We start from the raw sequence: 13,409 nt of genomic DNA on the forward strand, positions 1-13,409 counted from the left end.
CACTTCTTCCCAATGTCATTAAAATCAGGGAGGCCTTCGCTGACCATCTGACATAAAATAGCAACATCCCTTCCACAGCATGTATCACATTTTAGGTATCCTTTTTAAAAATATTGTCTGATTTCCCTTACTAGAATGTAAGCTCCATATGAACAAGTCCTATTTGGATGAGGGAAATTTATTTTGCTATTCTTTATAGGATAGCCATGGGATATGTAAAAGCAGGCCATATACAACATTAAGTGGTATTTCTGGAACTGATTCAATTTAAGAGATTGCCAAAGAAAATTAACTCTTATTGGTTAAAAAATTAATTTATCATGTAATGGCAAATTTAAATATATTTCATATGGCATTTGAATCACTAGTAGTATCATCCCCAATAAATCAGCAGATAAGTTCAAAATTTAACTACCAAAATGAAAGAATTTATATTTCTTAGATTATACTCAAAATATTGCTACATTTAGTAGGTAAAAGTATAAAATGATCAAAAATATTTATGACAACAGTAACAATAAACGGTAATAATAAATAAATTTGACTTGACAATAATTTTAAATTTATTTATAGTTAATTTAGAATCCACTTCAATATATGTAACTATATCCCATATGCCTATGAGACACAGGAAAAAAAACTATAAGTGGATTATAATCATGAATTATGTTTTTCAGGTTTGTCATGCTTAGATTTTCTTGCCCAAAACCATCCATAGTATTTTTCCATAATATGTCTCTTATTCTCCAAATTTTGGCTCACATACAGGTCAGGACCAAGGAGGAAGAGAAGTGTCTGCCAAGTCATTTCCAGGCTAAACAAAATTGGAAAAGTATGCAGGCCAGGCAGGTAGTTTACAATGAGTCTTTAAAATTAAGACACATCTACCATGTCCCAAATTGTATGTACATAAAACAGTGCAACAATTATTTTCTCCCTAAAAATGCTTGTTATTTCCTCTCATATTATAGTTAGACTTCCTTATCTAGTCTTCCCTTCCAGTCCTTTACCTACAGCAGAATCCCAGTAAAGCACATAACTTCATTAGGAAGAATAAACAGGGTGAAGTTAATAACACCAAAAGGATCATAGAGGACTTTTCCCCTGGGAGGACAGGGAAAGGTTGCTTTTCCACATTATAATCAGGTACACATACTTCAATATATCAGTTCACAGGCACAAAAGCAACTTCGTTTTTTGTTTGTTTGTTTGTTTTTTCCTAGTTCTGGAAGTATACAACTAGAGTAGGAAAAAGAAAACTGGCTATTCATCCACTGGCCAGTTGAATCAAATCACAATTAAGATAGTGACCTATATTATGGTATAAACATCAGATCTTAATCTTAGATATTACGTTTCTGCATTTGTATAAATGATAAGTGTCACTCAGATTATTTCTTTCAGCACTGCAATTCTGATGAAGAAATGTATCCTTCCTTGCCTCCCATTTTTCTCCAGGACAGTAATATTTTTCAACAAACGATAGTTGAGCATTTCTTATGCTTATGAAGACAGAGTTTTCAAAAATGTCTGATAATTTAAATGACAGGTTCGTAATATGTTATCTATTCAAATTATTTAAATAAATGATTTATTTAAATAAATAAATTATGCTATAAATGAAAGTATTTATAGCATAATCTTAATTTAAGAAAACATGAATCTATGGTATAAGAGCAACTCACAATAAACAAAGTGAGCATTTGATTCATAAGTTACTATTTTTAACACATTTGAATTAATCAATTACTATGTTTAAGAAGTAATAATATCCATAATAAGCTATCCAAACATGAAAAATAAGTCTAATGAAAAATTAGTTAATTTTTTTCTCTTAGCTGAATCCCTGACTTGTTTTTTTTTTAATTAGATATTTCAGAGAAAGAAACTTGCACACAATTAAATAATAAATTTCAACTATTTCCATAGCTTTTATCTCCCAAATTCATCTATCCTCAAGTGTTTCTTTTATCTTACTGATAAATCTTGCAAAAGCCCCAATTTATCCATCTACATCTCCCTCTGAACTTCAAATATAATTAGAAAAACATAAAAAAGTTCAAACCAGTTACAAAAGTTGACAAATGATGCCAGTTGAGATCTTTTTGAAAAATTCCACTTCCCTTTAAGTCAACAGGTCAAAATTACTCACAACTGGAGGCAAGGGTCTTCAGAAAATGAAAAGTTATTTTGGCTGTTTCAACCAACAGATTTAAAATGTTCCTGATCCATAGGGATAAATGTGACCCTCAATGGCCAGATGATCAATCTGACCTGATTGATGATCAAGGCTTGATAACCTTGAAGCTTCAAGCTGCAGAGCTCAGTATGCAGCTTTCTAAAGCTCTTCTTTCCTTCTTACAGAGGACACTTGTGAATCAAAAGCAGCACCTTCTTCTGGATGAAGTTGAGGTAATCTTTGGGGTAATCCTTGGCATCATCCTTTTTTGGGGGTGAGGATGGGGGAACTGGGAATTTAACTGGATTGCCTAACTACCAAATCATATCCCTGGACCTGTTGATTTTTTTTTATTTTGACACAGTGTCTCCATAAATTGCTTAGGGCTTCCTTAAATTGCTGAGACTGATCTGGAACTCCCAATCCTCTTGCTTCTGCCTCCTGAGTCACTGGGATTACAGGCATGTGCTACTACACCCAGCGGCATCATCCATTTCTAATTGCACCAGGACACACATTCCCCAGGACACATGGAGAGCCTTATCCACCATCACATGTGTCTTGATGGTCTCCAAAATATATACGATGAACTGGTTCATGCCCTCTAGGACTAGGAATTTCAATACCTTAAACTCTTTCCTTCCACAGATGATTTGAGGACACTGAACACTTTGGCATATATTCCTACTAGCAGTTCAGTAATCCCCTGCTTGGCTTTATGTGAGCCAAGCACTACCTGGCCTCAACTTGCATTGAGTTCATATCATCAACTTTGTAAAAAATACAGTTTGGAGCCCCACTGCCCATCTGATTGTCCCCACAATGGAGACATGGGAAACCTTGAATCCCCTAATCTTTAACATATTGTCAACAAGTTAAAATAACAAGGTAAAATGTTCTGGGTTCAGACCCTGAATCTTAGGATCTAAGTAGCAGGTGCTAGGCCTCCCTCAGACTGTTGGCCATTACCTCCACTGGTCCCATCCAAAGCAGAGATACTTCCATAACCCCCAAACACACTCACTTTTATCTTAAAGATAGCTTCAGCAGGAGAGGAGGTACAGTTTGTCTCTTGTCAGGGCTGCTCCACAGGCTGCCTAGTAGATCTACCTGGGGCAACAATGGAATGTACAACACAGCCACACCACACTACTTTCAGAGCCAATCAACTACTGGAATGCAGCTGCCTCAAGCCAATCAGGGCCTGCCAGGCACCTGCTTGATTTATTAACCCTTTGGGGATATGAGGCTCCTTATTGTTCTGCATTTTAAAAGATGCACACATAATTTCAAGCTTTCCTGATTCTTTTGATAAAAAATGAATTTCAATAATTTCCCCATTTATTTCTGAATGTCACAACTTCCATAGTCACTTATTAAAATATTTATTTACTCAATCAATCTACTGTTCAATAGAAAATTATGGAGCACCTAAGTGCTGAGTGCTAACATAGGGTGCTGCAGGTATATTGTGTAGGAGTGGGTGTACATGGTGGTTACTGTTCTCCACTCACACCAGTTGCTCAAATCATTTACTAAAAGCATTATGAAAGAAAGAGCAAAATAGGCACCTATAAACAATTATCATACTCCAAAAATGCATATTTATCAGTCTTTTAAATTTTGTCATAAATTTTTTCCAATTATTTTGCAAAATGCACTAATATTTTAATTACTGATATATATGAATTTATAAATATATCCAAACTGAATGACTGAGCTCTAAATTATTTTCAAGGCTCTGTGTACAGATCAAAAAGGTACAAGACTTGAGCCTATTGAATATTAAGAAAAACATGAATAAAATCATGTTTTTGTATACTCTTATCTAGTAAATTCTTAACTCAAGATTCCAGCAACTGTGTAAGCAGATCTTAAAGTGTTGCAGTGTTACAATGCAATATATTTTTTTCTTTATATACATTTTAATTTGGATATTAATTTAAAGGCTTTATATGGTTAATAAAGGAATACTAGTTTCTACAATCCATCACTGGTAGGTACCCTGTTCTTTAAAAATAATTTTGAGCTATGTAATAGCCTAAATGTGTAAAGTTTTAAATAGTTTGTTAATATATTCTGTCTCATTTCTTCTATTGGTTAAAATAATTTCATTTCTATCTCAAAATTATAGAAATATGTGAATAGTATATGTAAAATTGTTAAAGTATATGAAATTATATATAACTCTCAGGTTTAAAGTGAATAAAATTCTAGAGCTAAATATACTTAATTTGTTTTATAAATAAATATGTTACAATCTTTATCTGGATACACAGATAGCTTTCCATGTAAATGTGGATATTTAATTTCTATCTCTGTTTTACACAATAAAGTATAATTTAATATTCAAGTAATATATGTACCCTTAAAAATTACACATTATTAAAGACCAGATTAACTAGATATATTTTTAAATGTTTACAAATTAATGCTCAGACATTGCTATTGTATTAGTTAATATCAGAGCAAAATCTTGAGGTTAATATAACTGATTATATTCCCCAAACAATAACATATAGCATGAATTGTATGAATCATACCAAAATCATAAGAACCATCTACCTGACAGGATTGCTGGTTAAAGAAACCCTCAGGGATTCTAGGCAGTTAAGAAGTTTCTCATCTGAAATACCAGATCGTAATTCATGAACATATTCTTGTGAAGACAGGGTACATTCATGCTTGCTGTTTTTCAGACCACCCTATTAAAAAAGAGAGACAACTTTAAACAAACAAGTTATATTTTAAACACTTAAAAGTAAACAATGCATAGAATATATAAATCTATAAATACTTTACCATCTAAAATGTTTGCAGTACTAGGCACTTAAACATACTTGATCTCTGTAAGCAGATCTTAAAGTGTTTAAAGAACTGAGGGGTAAAATTGTATCGTATATATTGCAACATCCTCCTCATCATCATTTAAAAGAAAATTCCACTGCTGGTGCTCATGACATAAAGAGAATATGGACCTAAATTATATGAAGTTTCACTTATGTCTAAACTTAAAATTCAGGCATTAGGATTAAGATTACCCAGTTCTTTTAACCCAAAGAATGAACACTAAAAAAATCATCGTATTAATTTTCCTAGTTAAGATATTCATATTCAATTTCACAAAATATGTAAAACAAACTGAAAGATATATCAGAATATCACATCTCAAAAACCAAGTGAAAACACTTATTAAATGGAAAACAATATAATCTCCAATTAGAATGTTAAATAATTAAATGAGTGTAAAGCATTCACTAATTCCAAGGTATTCCTTCCTGTTACTCCCAGGCTGCAGATTAATTTTAAAAAGTCATTAAATTCATTTATCTGATAGCTACTAGTTTTTAGCTTAATTTCTAATATACATGGGGTTACTTCCAGAACTCATTATCTCATCACAGTTCCTTAGCTTCATCACCTTGCTATAACTATATAAGTAGTTCAGGGAAAAGACTAGGAGAGAAACACCATCAACACATTCACTAGACTAATAACTCATAGCTTCACATTCTAGACATACCCAGTCATAACTGTTACTTTCCTATGCTATAAATGTATTCTCCTGAATTAAGACTCTAGCTAGATTCCCTTTTCCCAAGTTCATACTAATTACCCTAAGTTTATACTGAGTATCCAAGCCAATTACCCCCACTGGGTAGAAGTTATATCATTAGAGTACATCGATTTTTTTAAAAAACAATGTGTTAAAAAACAATGTGTTAATAATGAGAAATTGGTTCCCTAGAGTTTCATACTATTTGACTTTTTAAGAAATACCTCCACAATATAGAAATTATAAATAATTTTTAATTTTTGAATTTTAATAAATTCCATTAAATAATAAATGTTAAAAGTCTGAAAAAGGCTTACAGCATATAAAGAAACTCTATTTGCTTATAATACTGTGGCTATATTCACTATTATAGTATCTAACATATTCCAGTAGAAGCTATCATGTGTGTCTATCTCTTCCACACTGGAAACACGATGTAAGCCAAGTGCCTAACAGAGTGCCTGAATTTAGTGAGCCTCAACAAAAATGTGCTATTCTTGGTTTTACTAATAACAATTACAGAAGAAGAAATATAGTTTCACACTCTAGCTCCCATACTTTGTGCAATAATCACTGACTAGACTTTTTTTTTTTTTGAGAGAGAGAGAGAGGGAGAGAGAGAGAGAGACAGAGACAGACAGAGAATTTTTAATATTTATTTTTTAGTTTTCGGTGGACACAACACCTTTTTTTTTTTAATATGGTGCTGAGGATCAAACCCAGTGCCCCGTACATGCCAGGCAAGTGTGCTACGACTTGAGCTACATCCCAAGCACCCCCCCTTTTTTTTTGTTAACAGATACAGTAGATGTTCAAGAAGTTTATGGATGAATCACCACACAGATGGCATAGTAAAAGCATCACTTTGAAATCATGTCTACATTCCTGCAATTTATCTACCCATCTCTTATTCAACAAGTAACAACAGCAAGTAGACATTTGTATCATAATTCTGAAATAATATTTTTGCTCAACCAACTCACTTTTCACAACAATGAATGGAAATATTCACTGCATGCCCCAGTCTGAAAACTACAAGAAGTTAAAATTTTGACAGTCTACAGTCTCATATCAATTTCATACAATCCTCAAACTTATTTTCTTAATCAATAGGTTTAAAAGATCCCTATTGATCCTACAGTAGAACCAGGCTTGTATGTAGAGCTTCTTCTTTTGTTCTTTGCCATTTTCTCTGTCTGAAAGATCCAGCTCAACCTTTCCACTGCTGGCTCACATCTTTTAAGTCTCCCCTCCACATTCTAGTATCATTACAACATTTTAGATCTCATTGACAGTACTAGCTTAATGTAAGTTTATCTTGTTTAGTTATCAAGCTCTTTACTGGGTCTTCCACAACAGAACATGAGTTCTATGAGGTAGGAATATTGTCTGCCTTGTTTATCACTCTATCCTGAGATCCTAACAAAGTGTTTGTCACACAGTAAGCATCCAATACATATTTCCTGGAAGGAAGGGAGGAAGGGAGGAAGGAAGGGAGGGAGGGAGGGAGGGAGGGAGGGAGGGAGGGAGGGAGATAGGTGAATGAATGATGAGTTTCAACATGCTGGAGCATCTAAGCTTAGTTTAGGTTTCCTTCAGAATATTATAGGTTCTGAAACTTGCAGTTAGAATATATTCAGAAATGCTGAGTACAGAACAGGTAAACTGTGACACTGTGAGCTGTGGACAACTTAGACTTTACCACCTTGTTTGATTCATGGTTCTAATCATTTATCTTCTGGCAATCTCCAGGAACATTATTAACTGATCTCTATAACCCAATTAGCTCAACCATGACAAAGGGTAAAGAAATACCTACCACTCAGGTTTACTATGAGGATTAAGACAGGCATTTTGTGTGTTTGTCTGTGTGTGTGTGTGTGTGTGTACATACATACACTCTCACAGACACAGAAAATGTCAGTTCCTTTTTTCTAACTGACTTTCTATTGGGTTGATTTAATTAGGGCATATGGTCACATTTGAGACAGTGTTTATGGAGAATTGGGCCAGCCCATCACCTTGGAGTTTATCCCTACCACCACCACGAAGACTTAGAAACTTGTTTAAATTACACAATTTAGGATACTCTGTCATTATAAGTTTAGAAAGACTTTAGAGTTTTAACAGAAATCCATATTGGGAAATTATGAAAACATGATTGCACATTAAGGCCAGACTGGCCCTTGAAGATCAGCTCTTCTAATATTCCATTATAATAATAAAGAATTCAGATCATCACCAAGTTCACATAATTAGTGAGGTGGCAGGACTAAAACACATGCACTCTGATCTGCAGGTTATTCTTTTATCCACTATATGCTACTTTCCCCCAATACTGAATTTAAAAAATTGAAGCAACAAGTATTTAATTCTGAAATCTCTATTACAGAATGTCAAAGTGTTGATGCATCCTCAGTATAATCAATATGGTGCAGCATAATATTCAAGAAATCACCTAAAAACAAAACAGTACAACATATTAAACTAAATCTCACCATACTTAATAGGGCTGTAACACAAGAATGGCTTATTATTAAAACCCTGTTCTGATACTGAACAAAGGAAACAACTAGATAATGGATGGATAATAATGGAAATTTTAATTAGCTGCTCTGTATGAGATTAATGAAAATTACCACTGTGCCCATTTGATCTTTAAAAAATAATGCAACAAAGTTAGCAATTAGTGTACATCATGCTATTCCAAAGCTAGGTGAACAAAAAGCTTTCCTAATTTGAAGCCATTCCTTAATTTGAAAATCATTAGGATATAGATAGTTGTCAGTATGACTGTGCTTGTGTTATTGTAAAACAGTACACAAAGAACTTAAAGGTACTTTCAGTGTGTTTAATAATCACACATTCCCCTTATTCTGGTATAAAATGTTAATTTCCAAAACAAGCCAGCAATATTGTAAAAAGATCAGTTTAACTTTTCAGAAGAGATAACTACTTCTGAGTTTAGATACTTAATATAATCATTATTTTTCATTCTTTAATGTAAATTCAGAATTATTTACAACTTGAGAAAAAGTTTCAGAGTTCTTAGCTATAAAAATATCTTGCCATGGACACTGAATGGAACTATTGACTGTACACAAGTCTTTTCAGCTACAGTGTGCACAGAGATAGCAATTACTATCAGTGGTATCATATTCAAACAGGAAAACAATATTGTTGTAAAAACAATAATATTATTGTTATCATGTTTTAGAAACCCTAATGTAGTCAAGTTTCAAGTTTTACTTTCAACAAGTGAGTTTGATTAACAAATTTGAAATTATATCTACAAAGATTGACAGTATACTTCATTAAGAGACTCCTATAACTTTAAAAACATGAGAAATTGAAAAATCATTTTCCTCATCATCAGTTCTTTGAGTCAAGGATAGAAAGAGAACACAAAATAAGTGTTCTTATTTATTCTGATAATGATGTATTTGGTGAGCGATATCACTCTGAATATATTACCAAACTTTTAGATGGCTTCTACGTATATAAGAAAAACAACTCTTAAAGGAAGAGCATTAGTTATCTTTTATCAAAAAATACAAAAAGCATCTTAACTTTACTGTAATATGTCAAATAATTTCATTTGCAATCTTCATTGAAAAGTATTTTAATTGCATGAAAGATAAAGGGTAAAAGTTACTATCTATTATCAATTTTAACATCTGTAAGAAAAAAAATCTATGCAGAAAATGACTATCATAAGATTACTTCATATACCCTCATTTACCATTCAGGAAACAGTTTTTAATTAAGGAATTTTCAGAGGGTGAAAGTAATGTGAATTTTTAAAAAAAAATCCAAATTCTAGGGTAGAAATAAAAAAAATACACTGTAGAAGCATCATAATTCTTTAGATTATACATCCCATTTTTTTCCTCAAAAGGATTTGACTAAGTAAATTTAATTAAATGTGACTGGATAAAATATTTGATGAGTGGAAGTACTTATAAGGTTTTCTGTGATGAAATTATTTATTGTTTTCTTATTGAAAATTTGGTATATCAGTTAAGCATTCACCAACAAATTATACTGATGGAAAAAAATGGGGGGAGGATTGAACTCAGGGCCTAAGTGAATGCTAGGCAGGTGCTCAACCACTGAGCTACACCTCCTGTTAAATTATTTTTTGAGCACACGTGACTATTAGAAATATCACATACACAAAGAAACTCTAAACATTCAATTTTGCTGCCCTGTTGTTTTTTTTCTTTTGTTGTGAACACATATTTAACTAATAGCATATACAGGAAAATACTTCATAATAACAAATAACTACATATTTAAAAGACAATAAATTTGAAATTTTAACATTAACTGAAATAAAAAGGTGATATTCCAAAGAATAATGTTTATTCTAAACAATGCACTTCATTCCTTGTAAAACAACTACCAAGCTACCACATTTGATCTAGACATTCTCAGAGATAACAATACCAAAAGGCTAAGTAACCCATTAATAATTTGGTAATGAAAGCAAATTAAAATATTTTATGATATTAAATACTAGTCAATCCGGATAAAAAGAAATCAATCTTATACATTTTTCTTTCATATCGAACAATAAATGTGTGGGCCCTTCTGTAATTAAAATCTATCATAATCATTTTTTAAAATAAGTATTAAGCAATTATAATGAACAATGTGTATGAATGAATGACACCAAGTAAATCTTTAAAACTATAAAGTATGTCTACTACCATTTTTATTGAGCCCTTATAACTACTTACAATACTTGAGGAAAAAGGTATGAGCCTTATGTCTATTTTTTTTATTTGACAGAACCCCTTAAGATATATCAGATAATTAAATGTAAAAAGATCTAACATAATGCAGGGGTTCTTAGCCTGAGATCCCAATCCAGGGAGTATGTAAATTTGAAGGGGAAATATAACAACTTTATTTTCAGTAACCTCTCATGTAAATGTAGTACTTCTTTCAGTTATGAATGGAGGCAATGGGTTACAATGGTATTAGCAGCATGTGCAACTTAATAACCAATAAATATCACAGATAGTTTCCTATGGTATCACATATAGAACATTTGTGGAAGTATCCAGTTATCATTTTTGCTCATAACTTCCTCAAAATTAAGCCAGTTATACAACCTACCACCCTTGTGTTGTTACTCAATAATTATCTTGTAAAGAAACATATTACTGTGTCTCAATTTTTAAAATTGTTTTGAGATTCTGGAAATAGGAAAGCAATTGTAAAAAAAAATAATTTACAAGAGATCCCTGTTTTCCCTAATAGCAATATCTTGCAGACCTATATTATAATATCACAACTGTAATATGGACACTAGTAAAAACCAGCTATCTTATTCAGAGTGTACTAATTTTTTACCTGCACTTATTTGTATGAGGATGTTGTATATGTATATCATTCTATGCAGTTTTTACCATGCGTACACTAATGTATCCACTACCACATGTAGAACAGTTCCCTCGCCACAAAGATCCCTCATGATGCCCTTTTGTAATCATACCTACCTACCTGCCACAACTCTCCACCTGACAATCACTAATCTTCTCTCCATTTCTATAAATTTTTCTCTCTTCAAGAATGTCATATATGTGGACTCATACTCCATGTATATTTTGGCATGGGCATTTTTTACTCAGCCTAATCCCCAGGAACATTATACAAATTAATGCATAAATCAATGATTTGCTCTTGTTTGAGGATGAAAAGTTGACCACAGTGTAACTATATTATAGTTTATTTAATCATGTACCCATTGAAGAACATGTGGGCTGTTAGGACCTTTTATGTATTATCACTAAAACTCCTAAAACATCCACACATAGGTTTTTGTGTAAACATAAGTTTTTACGCATCTGGAATGTGTCAATTAAAAAAAATAATTTGGTAAGTATATTTTCAAGTAATTACTTTCCTTTTTAATATTATGTATTTTGTGGTTTCATTTAAAAACACAATTCTAAGAAGGTATCCATAGGCTTGCGAGACTGCCAAATGGTCCATGAGATAAAATAAGAACACTATTTCTTCTTTTTTCCAATCATACTACATTTATTTACTCTACTCACTGCCCTATGAAATAAAGAGAGAAAGAGCATCCATGTAAATAGTGACTTTAAAATATGTACAGGATTTGGTCAATGATAATGTGCAATAAAATAACCAACATATTTTGCCCAGCCAGACTCTTCTCTATACTATTTAAAGATAAGAAACATAGTAAAAACTTTATTAGTGTTTGTTATATTGAAGCGAAACCTATGAAGATATTTAAATATGTTTTCCCTCTGTTTTACCATTTTATAGATTCAATTCCAAGAGTAACTTCAGACACTGTAACAAAGCCAGTTTAATAATACTTTTCCAGATTATAAATGTTTCCTATAACCTAGATAGAAACTACATTTTAAGTAGGTAATGAAGCTATAAATTGTAAATGAAATAAAGAAAAAATTTTCCCACAAAACAAAAAATTACCCTATTATTTTCAAACCCCTAGCGTTCCAAACATTTTAGTAAATGCTACCAACCAAAATGAATGTACCAAAAATTATTCAATTGCTTGCCCATCTGCTGATAGTAGGTACTGCATCAATAGTAAAATATCCAAAGGGTGGGCAAACAAGAAAAAGTAAAAGAACTGCACTAACTGACATGAAAATAGATGTGTGTCCTCAGCATTGAATGAGACTGATTTAGGTAAACAATGCCTTACATTTCTGTAGCACAAACTGCTTACACAACTTTTCCAATACACTACACCTTTTGAGTCCAACAATGGGGAAATATTACTAAAACTTTTTTTGCTGTGTAAATTGAGTTATGCAGAAATCATGACTTTTCTGAGACTATATGACTGGCAAGTAATTTTCAGGAAGCAGGCTAGAACCTAGAGACTTCCTTTCTGAAGACAGTACAAAACCATATTCAAGAAGGTTGTTTGTTCACCCTAATAGAATTATAACAAAAAGAAGAAAAGTGGGCAAATTTCCTCAATATTTCTTACACTTGATAGCTGAGTGAATTTATTCATGTTATCACTTAAGTAGGAGAGTAGACCCTTATTTTCAAACTGTGTTCTGAGTGTCCATAAAGTTCCTTCAGGTGTCTTGGGAGTTGTCTTAAGGAGTGAGAAGAGAATGTGCAAAAAAGAAGGCTCACTGGCAGAGTCCCCCAAGTCTTCCATTCCCCAAATAATGAGAGTATTTACACATTTGTCTGCTGAATATATTCATATTCCATATACTATTTCTTCTGGAAAAGCAGTTCTAATGTTAAATAAAATGAAGTTTTAAACCCACTAAGCTAGATGATCTCAAAGGTCCTGCCATTTTGAATCTGTGATTCAAAGTATGAATCCATAGTCTTACTAAAGCAGAAGTTTTACTTTTTTGTAGTATGAAATTTTAATTGAGCACTATATGCTCTGTACACACATTGATTATTCAGGTATTTGGTTTCTTCTCAAATTTACAGAAAGTTCTCTCTCATCGTACTTATGTGTCCTTTTCATATTAGAATATTACCACTTAACATTTATTGAGTTTTATTGAGTTCCCATGAGGTCCAAGATGTGGATATGTAAAGAGAAGCTAAGATACACCCTTGCCATAACATAGCATACAATCTTTGGAATATGGTGAGGACAAAACGTAGATCATGTTTCAGAATTTG

The 13,409-nt window shown here is 32.4% G+C and overlaps 1 protein-coding gene across 4 annotated transcripts in view; it reads right to left on the bottom strand.

The window, feature by feature from the left end:
• DIAPH2 (diaphanous related formin 2) overlaps window positions 1-13,409 on the bottom strand; it is an 813,387-nt gene that overhangs the window by 628,244 nt on the left and 171,734 nt on the right. For all 4 annotated transcript variants that reach the window (XM_081278193.1, XM_081278192.1, XM_081278190.1 and 1 more), the window contains one exon: window positions 4,745-4,884. In XM_081278193.1, the coding sequence (XP_081134319.1) occupies window positions 4,745-4,884 (140 nt within the window). The remainder of the gene's footprint in view (window positions 1-4,744; window positions 4,885-13,409) is intronic.

Source organism: Spermophilus citellus (assembly GCF_964194105.1).
Source record: "Spermophilus citellus genome assembly, chromosome: X".
Taxonomy (NCBI): domain Eukaryota; kingdom Metazoa; phylum Chordata; class Mammalia; order Rodentia; family Sciuridae; genus Spermophilus; species Spermophilus citellus.